This window comes from Desmodus rotundus, chromosome 8, assembly GCF_022682495.2.
Source record: "Desmodus rotundus isolate HL8 chromosome 8, HLdesRot8A.1, whole genome shotgun sequence".
Lineage (NCBI taxonomy): Eukaryota > Metazoa > Chordata > Mammalia > Chiroptera > Phyllostomidae > Desmodus > Desmodus rotundus.
Genome location: NC_071394.1, coordinates 94,411,856 through 94,427,245, shown reverse-complemented (window position 1 = coordinate 94,427,245; position 15,390 = coordinate 94,411,856). Strand labels below are relative to the sequence as shown.

Sequence of the window (15,390 nt, the reverse complement as noted above, 5' to 3'; positions counted from 1 at the left end):
TGCTCCAGTGCCAGGAAGATAAGTCCCCATAACTTCTGGCTATAAAAACCAATGGGGGTTGGGGCGGCGGAGAGAACTGTGGGATTCTCAGGAGTCTCCTCTTAAAGGACCCGCAACAGACTTAGGACTTGGGCAGACTCACTCCCTCTAGGCTTTAGCACCAGGGTAGCAACTGAAAGGGCACCAGCAGCATACAGGGAGAAATTGAAGTGTCTGGCATCAGGGAAAGTGCCAGGGGGCAGCTTCCTCCTGGACAAAGCTCCAGAGGCCAGGCAGCAGCATTGTCCCCTTTCTGAACCCTCCCCCCCACACAGCCAAAGAGTGGCAACACCATATCAGAGACTCCATCAGCCTGGTTCACAAGGGTTGCCCTGTCCTGGCGATTATCTAAGGCTCGGCCCCATTCAACTTGCCAATGCGCTTTTCTAGAATAGGTCATGCTACTAACACAGGAAATCAAAGCAGCTCTACCTAGTACATAGAAACAAACACAGGGAAGCTGCCAAAATGGGTAGACAAAGAAATATGGCCCAAAAGAAAGAACAGAACAAAGCTCCAGAAAAAGAACTAAACAAAATGGAGATAAGCAATCTGTCAGATGCAGAGTGCAGGGATTAAGAAGTACAAATTGGTAGGTACAGAATAGACAGGGGTATGTTAAGAGCAGTATAGAAAATGGAGTAGCCAAAGAACTTATATGCATGACCCATGGACATGAACTAAGGGGTGCAGGGAGGGGGATTGCTGGAGGGAATGGGGCATACCCGGTAGAGAGAGGCAAACAAGAAAAAATTGGGACAACTGTAGTAGCATAATCAATAAAATATATTTTTAAAAAAGACTGCCCTGGCTGGTGTGGCTCAGTGAATTGAGTGATGCCTGTGAACCAAATGGTTGCCAGTTCGATTGTCAGTCTTGGCACGTGCCTGGGTTGTGGGCTAGATCCTCAGTTGGGGGCTTGAAAGAGGCAACTGATCTATGTTTCACTCCCTCTTTCTCCCTCCTGTTCCCTCTCTCTAAAAATAAATAAATAAAAATCCTTAAAAAATTTATCTCAAGGAACATTTATAGCACAGCTTCAGAAAACAAAACAAACAAATAAAAAAACACACCACCTGTGTATATATTTTCTCTAATTCTTTACCACTTCTTAGTCTCATCCTAATTTTATTCCCCAAACTCAAGTATTATCCTCCCTTTTAACTCTCCTTGCATTTCTTAATTCTTAAAAGCTTAAGAGCATGCTGATTGGTGTAGCTCAGTTGGTTGGGCGTTTTCTAGCAGACCGAAGGGTTGCCTGTTTGATTCCAAGGTGTGTGCCTGGGGTGTGGGCAGGTACGCACCCCATTTTGAGGACATGTGAGGACATGTGAGAGGGAGCCAATCTCTGTTTCCCTTGCACATTGTTGTTTTTCTCCCTCCCTTCCCCTCTCTCTAAAAAGAAATAAATAAAATCTTAAAAAAAAAATAAAGTTTAAGAGCGTTTCATGACCTGACATAGGTGGAAAAGGATTGGACATGATAAAATCATTTTATTATAAAAGTAATACACGTAGATATTAAACACTTTCAACAGTACAGGAGGGTATAGAATGAAGAGTAAGTGCCCCCTCCTTCCTTCCTTCCAGGCTTCTGTATCCTTCCAAATGGGGAAAACCATCATTTCATACACATAAAGCAGAACCGTGCTGGGCATATGGAAAACACTGGCTACATGTTGATTTGGTAAAAATTATGACTGCTGTCTTCAGTAGACATTATGTCTCAGGAAGCTCCTGTGGCAGCCCTTATAGAGCTACCATTCTTTCTAAATGGGGCAGTGCACGTTTGTACGTATGTACGTACATTTTAAAAACCATAGATGGGATCACACTATGGAGACGATTCTGTCCTTGATTTTTAAATGACATTATATATTAGAAGATTTTCCATGATGACACATACAGTTGTTCTCCATTTGTTTTAATGGCTATGTAGTATTCCATGGTATGTATACATCATGCTTTATTTAACATTTCCTCTTAATAGACATTTCAGTTTTTTGTTATAAAAAAGGGGGCTCAGTAAGCACCCTGTACACATCCTTTGGGTACACGCACAAGTTTAGCCATAGGTGCATTTCTGAGTCAGGAATAAGTGCATTTATGACTTCTATGGATACCACCGTTAGTTCTCCCCCTGTGGTACCTTCATACCGTACAGTGAGGCCTATCGCCATTAGGGACGATGGTGACCACCCAGTCTGCCTCTAGCCTTGATATCACCACTCCTTTGATGACAAAACTGAGGTTCTGAATGGTGAAGTGAGTTGCCCAAGGACACACAGTTAAAAATTTTTTCCTAAAGCATACACATGATACCAAAATTCAGAAGGAAAAACATATCAGTTAGGACTGGGCTTGGTTGTATGCCGTAGGAAAACCCCAAATAATGGTGATTTAATTACTCTCAGTTCTAGTCTCTTTTGTAAAACCAGTGCCCAAGAGTTAGGAAGTCCAGAGATGGTAGGTAGCTCCTTCCAGAGCTCTGCTCCACCACTCCTGGATTATATAGCCTTGTCCTCATTGTTGATGATGGCTGCTAGGGCCCTACCCATCACATCTGCATTCCGTCAGCAAGATAGAGAAATGAATGAAGAAAAGGACAGCAAAGAACACACTCTAGCATCCTTATAAATCCGTTTGTAACACAAAACAGATACATAACACATCTGAAGGCATTTTTACTTAGTCTTGCGGCCTAGTTATCCACCTGCAAATAAGACTTGAAAATGTGGCCTTTATTTTCTTTTTTTTAAGGGTTAAAAAATTTAAATATGTTTATTTATTTTAGAGAGAGAGGAAGGAAGAGAGATACATAAATGTGAGAAACATTGATGGTTGCCTCCTACATGCATCCCAACTGGGGACCGAACCTGCAACCTGGGTATGTGCCCTGACCAGGAATCAAACCTCCAGCTGTATGGGACAATGCTCCAACCAACTGAGCCACCCAGCCAGGGCATGGTCTTTATTTTCAGTAGGCAAGTTCTCAGCTAAAAATTGGGGCTCTAATAGTAAGAAAGAGGGGATTAAACAGCTATTGTAGTAAACTATTGGTTTATGTCATGGTTATATGTAAAAATCCAGCTTATCTTCTACCCTCAGCAGTCACTGTTAACATGTCTTTTATTTCTGGAAAAAGACTCCTCTCTTTTGTTCAGTTTTTTTTTTTTTCCACTCGGCCAAGAGTTGTCATGACCTGCCTCCACGTTACCGTTAATAACCTGCCCGTCCTCTTCCACGTCATTTGATTCTCACAAAAGCTCTGTGGAAGGAACAGGGCAGATGTCATGACTTCCACTTTACAGGTGACAAAAACCGAGGCCCAGAGAGGCGAACTGATTTAGCCTGTAGCTGCACACTACAGAGACTCCTGCCGAGGGAGTGCAAGGTGGCCCGTGTTCCATAACTTCGAGGAAAGAGACTCAGTTTGGTGCTCGTGTGTCTTTAACTCCTTTCACACAGGCTGAGAAGACTTTAAATGAGGGAGCAGCCCTCAGGCTCAGAGCATTTGGCAGGCAAAGTGTGCAGCTAGAATCTAAGAACATTGTTTTGGTTTCGTTATACTTATATTTACATAAATAGTTTATAAATAGTTTCTTTCTACTTATGGCAAATATTCTTGGTTCCTTTTCCTTGATAGTGTAAATCTTACTTTGTAAGTAAATGCCTTTACTTTAAAAAAATGAATCCATTCAAAGAAAAACATTAAGGAAAGGCCTGCCTCAATCTGAATGCAGATCCCACCACTTCCTAACCGTGTGACATTGGATGTGATAACTTGGTCCTTCTGAGCCTCAGTATCCTCATCTGTGAAGAGAAAACAGTAATTTTCCCACCTCACAGATTTTGTTACAAGGTTAAATGAAATCATGACTGTTGGGAGCTTAGACCCCTGGCACATAGTTCAGCACTCAATGTTATTTGCTACCATTCTAACCACATTACTGACAATAGTAATATTATTAATCTCAATTCTGTCACACCTCCTGGCTTCTTGGAGCAGGGAAAGTCAGTGGGCTGTAACTCGATAGACGTGCCCCAACCGAGGGCCCCTTCCCCTGTACCAGTGGTTCCCAACCGTGGACAGTTCTGTCCCCCAGGGGACATTTGGCGATGTCTGGAGACATTTTTTTATTATGACTGGGAGTGCTGGTGCCACTGCCACGTGGTGGGTAGAGCCCAGGGATGATGCTCAACATCCCGCAACACACAGGACGGACCCCACCACGCAGAATTATCAGGCCGAGCATCAGAAATGGCGCAGGTGAGAGCCGCTACCCCATGCTGCACCCTGCGTTTGTACCTGTGCCTTGCTTGAAGCAGCCAGTTCTTCAGCCAGCGGACTATTTTCAAATGAGACTTGAACTTGGACTCCACAAAGAACTCAGCCTGACCTTCCTCAGCCAGCAAATGGGGGTGGGGAAGGCTGCCTCCCTCTAGTCATTTCACCACCCGGTGGTTGAGCCTCTTGGTCACTGCCTGGTATTCCGGCTCTCAGCCCCTAGTCTGTTTTCTTCCAAGCACTGTGTGTGGACTTGATTTTATCCCTCCCCACACACCTCTGCTCCCTACACCAGAAACCATGCCTGCCAGTGTCCCCAGCACCCTGCACAGCGCACCCTGCCTGGCACTCAGAATTTATACGTGAAATGAGCAAAGGGAGAGCCAGGGAAAGGAAAGGGCCAAGGGATAGACACAGAGAAGGAAGAGAAGAGAGCTGGGGTGTTGAATAAATGTTAAACGCTAAGAGATCTAAACAGAAGAGGGAAAGAGCGAGGGTCGACACAGACTTGCCCACCATACAGACTAGCCTGAGAGAGGAGAGACGGGAGACGGGGATGTGAAGAGACAGGTGCAGAGAGAAACGTGAGAGGGGTGGAGAAAGAAAGGAATGGAAACCCGCAACGAGAGGAAGGGAGACAGACACACAGAGACACGTAAGTGGTGAGGCCTAGGGAGAGAGACAGAGAGGACGTGCAGGCGCAGAGCCAAGGGAAAAAAACCTCACTGAGAGAGGGGCGCAGGGTTGCGCAGGGTTGCACAGGGTTCTCTCCGACCCGCTGCGGCGGCGCGGCGGGGAGCTCTGGGTGCTGAGTCGGTTTCTATCGGGACGCGGAACGCTCCCCGCGGGAGAGGAAACACTGCACCCTGAGGGGAGGGCGGGAGAGGAGGCGTGGGGGGGGTGGGGGGGCTGGCTGGGTTTGCCCTCCAACCAGGATCTTTCCTCTTTCCTGCCTCCTGCTTGGCGGTGGAGAGGGATAGGGTGGATGTGCGGGAGCGCACCCACCCTCGCGTGTGAAGGGCTGCGGGGAGTCCGCTCCTTCTCTCTCATCCTCGCCCCCGCCCCGCCTCACCCTGACGTTTTTTTCCTCCTCCCCTCTCCAATAGGGGCCTGGAGGGCTTTGCAAATTGTCAGGGTTATTTTAGGAGATGGATGGGTCAAGCTTTCTTCATAGGCTCCTCCTCTTTTCCCGCCGAGTAATTGCTAGAGGATCCCAGGGCTTAGTCCTGAACCTTCTCTTCAGTGCCGTAATGTCCAGCCCCAGCGGTTTGCGTGCTCACAGCTCCCAGATTGCACCTACAGCACTGATCACCCATCCCCACCCCAGCCTCCCTCTCCATTTGGGTGTCTAAGGGGCATTTTCTAACTTGTTGAGTCCTTTAACTCGCCCATCTCATTCTCGCTCCAGGCCTTTTTGCATTTGCCATTCCCTGTGCAGGAACGCTTTCCCCAGCCCTCAGGTGGCCAGGTCCTCCACTGCAGCTGAGCGTCCTGTTGAAGGAGGCCAGCAGCGCAGGGAGGAGGCAGCCCAGCTAGAGCGTGCGTGTGCGGTCACAGTGCTGTGTTGGACCCTGCAGCGGCACGCGGAACACAACCTAGGGGGAGCGGGGACACGATCTGTCGCACGGAGGGCGAGTGAGGCCACAGGAAGCCAAACGAGGAAGGGAGAGAGAGAGGGGTCCTCACCTCGCTGTCAGGCAGGAGCCTGGGACCTAGGGAGGAAGGTGGCAAAGCTGAAGGTCCCCTCCTTATCCTGGGAACTAGATGGGCCTCACGGACAGTGGGCAGAACTGACCCTCCCGCCCCCACTTTGTCATCCCTGTCACTTAATACCCAGGTTAAACACCCAGCGGGCTGGTGTAGGACCTTCTGGTCTCAACACAGTAACACAGTCGCTGGCGGGACCATCAGGCATAAGAGGGCATCATCAAACCGCAGTCACAGGCCAGGTGGCCGCCAACACTGCAAGGGGAAGAGCAGAGGTCACAGCCACCGGGCCTAGGAGCCTGGTTGGTTCTGATTGGTCCTGTGGGCTGTGTGCCCCCTTCTGTGAGCCAATCAGTTATCAGAGTAATGCAATGTGCTGATTGGCTCGCATTTGAGTCCCACCCACTACGCTGAAAACTGGGAAGAGCCCCAGAAATTTACCAAAGTGGGTCACTAAACCCAGAGGGAGTAGGTGCCAAAGAGGGAATAAGCAGGGGCCCGTTTGGACTAAAATGCTCTTTTTGGCCTTGCCCCTTCTCCCCTCATCTGAAAGCAAGCCCTCTCCTCCCCAATTATTTCCTTATTTATTTTAATAAGTATTATTAAAGTATTATTTTAATCAGTATGACTAGTTTTGATAATAATAATTAACAGAACCAGCGTCAAACCCTATAGATCTCACCCCAGTCTATTCTCTGAGCACAGTACTCAACTGTGTGAATGAGAATGCATTTCCAGCATCTTAATGGGAAGAAAAATGGCGCTCAATACGCTCAATAAATATTTGTTGAATGAACGATCTAAATAGTGATGAGGATGCGAGAGAGTAAATATGGCCAAGATGCTCAAGGGAACTATGGGGGTGACCGTGGTTTGCTATTTTCTCACATTTCCGGAAGGCTTCCTGGAAGAGGACTTGATTTGGTGGGGGCGCGAGAGGGCATTGTGGTTCTGGAAAGTTTCTGCTCTCCCAGGCGGTAGGTCATGCCAGGCCCTGGAGTTTCTGGAACCCACAGGGACCGGTTAACGAGATCTTGGGTTGATGAGCGGAGTGAGGAAGGTTCCTGGGGGTCCTCGGGCTCTGGGAAGTAATCATCCCCTTCTCTCTTCCTTCCTGACCGCGGTGGGACTGGGCCTCGCGCCCCCCTCAGCTCTGTGCCTAGTGCTGGGCTGCATGATCTTCCCCGACGGCTGGGACGCCGAGACGATCCGGGACATGTGCGGGGCCAAGACCGGGAAGTACTCCCTGGGGGACTGTTCGGTGCGCTGGGCGTACATCCTGGCCATCATCGGCATCCTCAACGCCCTCATCCTCTCCTTCCTCGCCTTCGTGCTGGGCAACCGGCAAACAGATCTGCTGCAGGAAGAGCTCAAGCAGGACAACAAAGGTAAGTGCGCTTCGGCTTCTCGTGGGCGGAGGCGCGGGTCGGACCTGCGCCTTCCCGGCAGGGCAATTTCTAAGTCAACAGTGAGGCAGAAGTTGGGAATGGTACCAAAAGTACGACCACCTAGAAAGCAATTTGACATTATCCCCAAGAGCCGAACATCTGCGTGCCTGTGACCCAGCAAACCCACCTGTGAGTATGAACCCATGAGAAACGTGCGAGAATGCTCTTGGCAGCAGCGGTTTGAAATTAGACAACTAAAAACAACCCTAATGGCCATCGACAGGAGGAGGATGGATAACTAAATGGTGATATATTCGCATCACGGAGTAGTTCATAACCGAAAATGAATCAACTTCAGTTATAGAAACAGAATGGCTACACGCTGAAAACACACTATTGGGACTGGGGGGAGGGGAGGCAGGTCAGGTGCCAGAAGATGACACAGTGAGGTTTATTTATTGATTGATTTTAGAGAGAGCGAGAGAAAAGCCAATCTGTTGTTCCCCTTACTTATGCATTCATTCGTTGATTCTCGTATGTTTTCTGTATGGGATCAAACCCACAACCTTGGCATACGGGAAAGATGCTCTAACCAACTGAGCCACCCAGCCAGGGCCAACACAGTGAGATTTTTACTGAGCTCAAAAACCAAGCATCACTTGGTTTGTTTAGTTTAGCAATGTATAGTTTGAACATATATATATTTTATATGTATAGTTTAAACATACATATATTTAGGGTAATACTGTTTTTTTAAAAGCAAAGGTGGTTATATGTGTTTGGAATGGATGGGGGAAGCCAGGAGCAGGAGATGGCAGACAGGTAGGTGTGTACAAATTATTGGTAGACTTGCAGTTCTTGAACTGTGCTTTATATATAGTATATTGCCCATATTATATATTGTATGTATCAAGTAACATTCAAATACAACAAAGAAAACTTACACGTAAGGCCTCAGGGGTTACCACTGTTGTCAGATGCTTATCTGCGCATCCTCAAATCCATCTGCCTCTTCACAAAACAGAGTAGCGGTAAGTGCTACTATGACATAAGACAGGTGTCATCCTAAACAAACCCCTCCTCAGATCGCTTTTTGCGCTGCACTCTGGAGCACGTGATAAAGACCTCTCTTTACCATTTCATGTAAAACCATCTTGCCTTTCTAATCCAGTGCTTAGCATTGCATAAAATAAAGGAACTTCCTTATCGTTCTCCTTTTAGGGGCTATTAATGAGGTTTCCAGGCTTTTACTATTACTGGCAATGCTACAATGAACATCTTTGTCTCTGTCATTTCATATACAAGTATCTTCTTGGTGTCTCTCCAGAAGTGCAACTGCACACACCATTGAAATGATAGTGCCCGGTTGCTCTCCACAGGAGGGTCGGTCTTCTGACCCAGGGGCCCACCCTGACCCCTGAGCAAGGGAAGACACTGCATGGCATCAATGGACAGACCCCTGTCTGTCTAGGTGTGTGTTCTCTGCCACAAGAAACAATCGTTTTCATGGTCACACACTTCCTTGAGCTATTAGCATGAGCTGGGTCTATATTTAGCACTTTCCATTAATTATGTTTATCTCTTGGAGTTTCCCGTCTATAAAATAGAGAACATGGTAGTGATGACTGTCTCATTTGGCAGAAGGTACTTAGTATTGTGGTGGAACCCTTGGACTGCGAAGGCAGACTGCCTCTGTTGGAAGCACGCTGAGCTAAGAAGTGGCCACCTCCTTAAGCCTGTTTCCTGCACTCCACAAAATGAGTGCGGTGAGAATGTAGTACCTTATGGAGTTGTCCTGTGAGGAAGAAAGAAATATTATCTCTGTAAACGGGCATGTGGTGACTGCTCAGTAGAGGCGGCCACTCCTCGCGACTCTGCATCAGGCAGGCGTCCTGGTCACCATTTTACAGATGAGAAGGTCGCGGTCTGGAGAGATTCAGTCACTTGCCCAAAGTCACCTAAGTGGTGGAGCCCGAATGTGAGCCCAGGTCCGTGTCCAAAGGCCAAGCTCGTCCTCACTGCCTGCTCAGGCCTTACTGGGCTGCTAGCTGCTCACCTAAATTCTGAGCCTTCGGCGCCTCGACACCCAAATCCCCTGTGGTTTCTGTGGTCCTGGTGTGAAGTCAAGGCCTGCCCTCTGGTGGCAGAATTTAGAAGTGCATGTCTAAGCCATCTACCCTTTAAAGGCGTTTGGTTGGGGATGTGACTGGCTTGAGGTAGCCCCACTGGGGATCCTCTCCTCCCTCCCCAAGAGCCCTAATATCTCGGTGTTAAAAGTGACATCAGCGTCCGGGGATCTCCATCCCTCACTAAGAGCTCAAGATGAGTGAGTTCAGTTCTAAGCCAAAGACCTCTGGTACAGAAGTAAAAAATAGAATAAATTGCTGTAATTTCCATTATGTAATATGTGTCAAACACTGTGAAGAGTCCTTGACTGGCATTCTTTATGTCTCCCTGCCCCTCAGAATTACCTTGTGAATGAGGTTGTTCTGTCTGGCTTGCAGACAAGGAAGTTGGGACTCAGTAAGTTCCAGTGGCCTGCTCAAGGCTGTCCAGACGGTCAGAGGCCTGGGTGGGATTTCAGAACCTGTGTAGCTCACCCCTCTGCCCGGCTTCGCCCTGAGGATGGGCCAAGGGGAACTCCAATGCCCTGGTGGTCTCTGACTTTCTCCAATTCTCTCTCTCTCTCTCTCTCTCTCTCTCTTTTAGATTTTGTGAGTTCTACAGTAAGCTCCGTGTTGCGGCCAGGGGGTGATGTCTCCAGCTGGGGAGTCCTTCCCTGCCCTGTTGCTCACTCACAGGGACCCTGAAGGCCAGGACCACAGCCCAGGAATTGACCTGCCCTCTGCGTGTTCCATCTCTTGCCCTCTCACCCTCCATTCAAGCTAGGAGGGAGGATCCCAATCTCGGACTGACTTCTCACCTGCTACCCACCTGCCAGCTCCAGACTTTGAAGAGATGTTGGGGCTGGGTGTGGCCTGGAGGAGGGGAGAGGCCCTGAAGACCCTAGGAGGGCCTGAATGTGCCCCTCCCTCAACTGACCTAAGGGAGCTGGACATCCCTTGGGGTCTCCTCCCCTCTCCCTGCCTGGCCTGGGGGCTCTTCAGTCTCCAGGAGAAGGAGGCACTGTGATTCCAGTGCCCCAGGCTCTCTCAGTCTGGGAACTGCTGCCTGGCTGTATCCTTGCCTCTCCTGGTCCCTCCTCCCACAGAAACTTACTCAAGACACTGACCCAGGGCTACCAAACGCTTTCCTCCTCTTTCCTTTCCTTTTCTTCCTTTCTTTTCTCCTTCCCCCCTCCCTCCCTCCCTTCCTCCCTCCCTTCCTTCCTTCTTTCCTTTTTTTCTTTGTCTGTAATGGTTCCATCACATCTTTGCAGAGCTCCAGGCCTTACCAGGGCTGCTCTGCCCCAGCTCCAGGGTGCTCCCAGCTCTCCCAAAGGAGCCTGAGCTGCACCGAGGGAGAAAGCACAGGGTCTCCCTGTCAACTGATGCCCTGGTCAGGCCAGAGTCTGAGAAAAGACAGCCAGGCTCTGAGGCAACTGGAGGAGACACTTGGACTCTGGACAGCGGGGGCTTGCCTGGCCTCTCTGCTGGGATGTCTTGCCACTGACTGGACCCTTGACCCCAGCCTGTTTTGTACGGCACAGACTCCTTGGCCCTGTTGTTAGGGTTGGAGGTTGGAGAGGGGGCCTAACAGTGGGACATTAGGGGAGATATCACTCCTCTGCCCCTTCTCATGCCGCCTGACCCTGGCATTTGCTAAGGGCAGAGACTATCTTGCCTCTTTGATACTTTTCTGCATAACTTGAACTTGCAGGTCACCTCTGAACAGGGTACCCCCTGTCCCCATCCCCAGGCCTTGTAACCCTGTCCCCACCTCTTCCTCCTCCTTGCCCACCTCTCGCCTTGGGATATGGCCAGGATTTGCAGCCCAAAGCGCAATGCTTGGAGCCGAGGCATGAGTGTGTGTGCGTGTGTGTGAGCGTGTGTGCCTATGTAAGTATGTGGGGAGTCACCTCTCCCCCTCTCCTCCCACTGTGGGGAGCAGCTCCTTCCCACTTGGCTGGGAGCGAATACGGGAGACTTCCAGGTGTTTCTGGAGTCCCCTTGCTGCCGCTGCCGCGTGGACCTGGCAGTAGAGCCATCTGGCCAGGGGTGCGGACAGCCCCTTTCAGGCCTTAGTGCAGGAGGCAGGTGGCCTCCTCCAGTGTGCCTGCTTCTGTCTGCGGGTTCTGGCTGCCAGGCCCACTGGAGAGGAGCGTGAGGCCCCACCATTTTGTTATGTTGGCCTCAGCCAAAGAAGGGGAGAAAAGCAGTGAGTGCCATGTATTTGCCAACCTTGTGTTCATTTCCATTGGACTTGAACCTGAGAGGGAGGGCTTCCAAGACAGACTCTAGAAATCCCATGCCCTAGTCCCCCATCTGGCCCCTAACTGGGATTGGATGCTGGGTCCTGGTAGGATTCAGGAAACTGGAGCTTCCCAAGTCCTGACCCGTGCCCCGCAACCCTTCTCACTCTCTCTTTCTGGGCAAAGACCTTCCTCCATGCTCTACGCAGCACTGGGCCCCCCTCACCAAACCCTGCACTGCAGTCCCCCTGCTGGCACCTTCCCCAGCGGGTGGGGCTGGACACCAGGGTCCCAGGTGAAAGAAGAGGGGGCGGGGAGCCTTGTGGGAGGGAGGGAGTCTGAGGCAGATCCAAACCAAAGCCCAGTGTTGGAAGGCTTCGAGGGAGGGATTGAAGCAAATGATCAGGAATGGGAAGAAGGTAGAGGAGGGAGAAAGAGTAGAAGAGACAGGAGAGAGGGAGCTGGAGAGGCAGAGACAGAGCAAGGAGGTGGGGGGTCCAGAGAGGCACAGAAATGGAGAGAGGAAGAGTGAATAGAGAGGGGACTCCGAGGGACAGAGAATCTGGCATGGGGAGGAGAGGGGACTGGAAAGATGGAAGAAGGATTAGGGCTAGGGAAGGAGGCAGATGGAGAGAAGGGCTGTGGGAGTGGGAATGCGGGGAGAAATGGAGGGGGAAGGAGAGGAGGAGGATGAAGGCAACAGGACGCTGAGGAATGGGGGAGCAGCTGCTCTGGGCACTGTGTGAGGGGACCGCCCAAGGGGCCACCAGACCCCTGTGTCTCATGGAGAAGTTAGAACCTACCTCCTCAGAGGCCAAGGACAGGGGCCCAGGTAGCTAACACCTTCACATCTGGGGAATAGCCCAGATGATTGCTGAGTGGGTGAGCACCACTGGAGTGGGTGAGTGGTAGAGAAGAGGGAGATTAATTCCCTTTGAGGCAGTCTACTAAGCCACCTGCTGCCCTGGTGAAGAATTTGGTTAGAAAAGCAGGGTTGTGCGGGCTGAAGGAACACCAGGATAACATAGGGAAGGGTAAGAAATTAGAGTGGGTACCAAACCATTGCTCTGTCCCTGAGGCTTCTGCAAAGGTGGGAACAGAGCAGATAACAGATGCTCCAGCCAGGGGCCCCAGGGAAAGCCTAAGTGTGGCCCAGATGGCTCCTGGGGCAAGGAAGCCATAATGGCCAGGGGACATTTGTGGAATGCCCTTACCCCAGGCAGGCATTGGGATGTAGGCTCCGCCTTTGGGAGGAGACAGAAGAGATGTCTTGTTCTCTTGGTCCCGAAAGCTGAGCTTTGAGCGGGTCTCCGAGGTACTCCTGCCCTGACTGTGACCGGGTCAGAGGGGTCGGGCACTCCCCAGCTTTCTCTGCCCTGGTCTGGGGACTCTCGCAGGATAGACCAAAATGGCCACGTCTTAGACGTGGTTTAGAGCACTGGTTGGTCAAGTCCTTCTGGGTCCCTGGGATGTGAAAACTTTCCTCTTTGGAGACCAGTACCCATGGAGGAAAACACTGTTTTCCTGGGGGTGTGAGGACCATGAATAGAATCAAGATCCTTTTCATGCCTGGAAAATCCAAGATGTTGGGAGCTTATAGACAAGGCTGTGGGGGGAAATTCCTTGCTTTCTTTTGAGATTCCTGCTTGGACCCAGAGGAATCCCCCGTCTCCAGTTTCCAGTGTGGACTGAGAAAGGGAGACCCTCTCTTTGGAGAAGCTGGGATGTTCCCAGCACAAGAAACTTCCGCAGGCCCCTGCCTGGCTCAGGGCTTTGGGTGGGATTGCAGTTTCCTGAGAAGGGAACAAGGGAGCCACAATCCTTCCCAGAGCTCTGACCAGCAGACCACAGAAGGCCTGTGCTGTGTGATGTTAGGATAGCTCGGTGTCGTCTACACCCCATTAGTAAGTTCTGTCTGAATGTGTCCTCACTGTTCATTGTCCAATTTGGTAACACTTATTTCGGTCCAGACCCCTTCTGCTGCTGCTGGATTTGAGCTTCAGTACAGGTGGAATGATGTTCAAATAAACAAACACTTTATATCACCCATGCTGGCTTCTCCTTCTCTGAGTCGGCCCCCAGGGGATCATGAAGGGTGGAATTCAGCCCGATTCTTTGAACCAGGTTTGGCTGTGTATCAACAGAGCTCTTTATTGTGGCTTAACAGCATGCTTTATTTACTGTCCTATGAAGCCAGACCATGACCACCCTGGACCACGGTGTGATCAGTGCCACTCCAATCCTGCCTTCCATCCTCAAGGGTAACCTCATGCCCCAAACCGACTGCTGGGCCTCTGGTCACTTGGTTCACATTTCATTTGAAGGAGACTTCTAGAAATCCCATAGGACTGGATCATATAGCACACCTAGCTGAGATGTAGCCTGTTAACTGGGCACATTGCTGCCCCAAATAAAATTGAGGTTCCGTTACCAAGGGAGGGGAGGGAAGAGATGGAATGGGCAGCTGGTAGTGTCTGCACATGCCTGATTGCATAGGCTTAACTTTGGACTGAGGACTCTGACTAGAGCAAACAAGGCCCCACCTTTTTCTGCTTGCATGCCGGTGAAGCCCCTTCACCTCTCTCTAAATCCCTACTGAATGCAGGGGGATGACGACAGTGATCTTGAGGAAGTTGTAGGGAACAACTTGGGAATGTATGTGGATTGCTTTGTAGTGTCTGCCACATTGTAACAGGCCCCCTATGGCAGATAGGTTGATTATGATTTTTGCACTTGGGAAATGTGTGCACTCGGTATAGACTAAGCACTTAAGAATCAAAAGCAGAGACCCTGATTTAATGGCCAGACTGGTCGGGGAGATGACATGTAAAAATGTAAAAGTTGCTAGGTGCAGGGTAGTGTGGGTGCTGGGTAGGGAATCCTCAGATGACTTTTGGTGGGGTGAGTAGAGCTGGGGACAGGTGTATAGCAGGATGAATAGGACAGCATGGGTCAGGAAAGCCATTAATGAAAGAGAAGGCAGCTTGAGGGAAGAAATTCAGATAGAAAACAGAATGGTCTGTGCAGAGAACTAAATGCTAAACTGTGAAGTGTGAGGCAGGGAGGTTCAGAGATTAGTCTGGAGAGATGGACAAAGGCCAGAGGATGACAAAGCTCTAAACCTGAGAGCAATGGGGAACCATGGAAGGATTTTAGGCAGAAAAGAGACACAATTAGATTTGTATTTCAGAAAAGTCACTCTGGTTGTAGTGGTAGGGAGTCTAATTAGAGGGAGATAATTTGATTTTATTCTTCAAAAATTTTATTTAAGAGAGAAGGAGACATTGATTTGTTGTTCCATTTATTTTTTAAAAGATTTTATTTATTTATATTTAGAGAGAGGGCAAGGGAGGGACAAGGAGAGGAAGAGAAACATTGATCAGGTACCTCTCACCCTCAATTGGGGACCTGGCCCACAACCCAGGCTTATGCCCTGACCTGGAACCAAACCTACAACCTTCTGGTTTGTAGGGTGGCACTCAATCCACTGAGCCACACTAGGCAGGGCTGTTGTTCCATTCATTTTATGCATTCATTGGTTGCTTCTTGTATGTGCCCTGACCAGGGATTGAACCAAAAAACTTGGTGTATCAGGACAATGCTATAACCAACTGAGCA

The 15,390-nt window shown here is 49.7% G+C and overlaps 1 protein-coding gene across 1 annotated transcript in view; it reads left to right on the top strand.

Moving 5' to 3' along the window:
* LHFPL4 (LHFPL tetraspan subfamily member 4) overlaps nucleotides 1–13,821 on the top strand; it is a 30,450-nt gene extending 16,629 nt beyond the window's left edge. The window contains exons 3-4 of the mRNA XM_053930337.2: nucleotides 7,185–7,421; nucleotides 10,131–13,821. Of these exons, the coding sequence (XP_053786312.1) occupies nucleotides 7,185–7,421; nucleotides 10,131–10,231 (338 nt within the window). The 3' untranslated portion in view covers nucleotides 10,232–13,821. The remainder of the gene's footprint in view (nucleotides 1–7,184; nucleotides 7,422–10,130) is intronic.
* The last annotated feature ends 1,569 nt before the right edge of the window (nucleotides 13,822–15,390 follow it).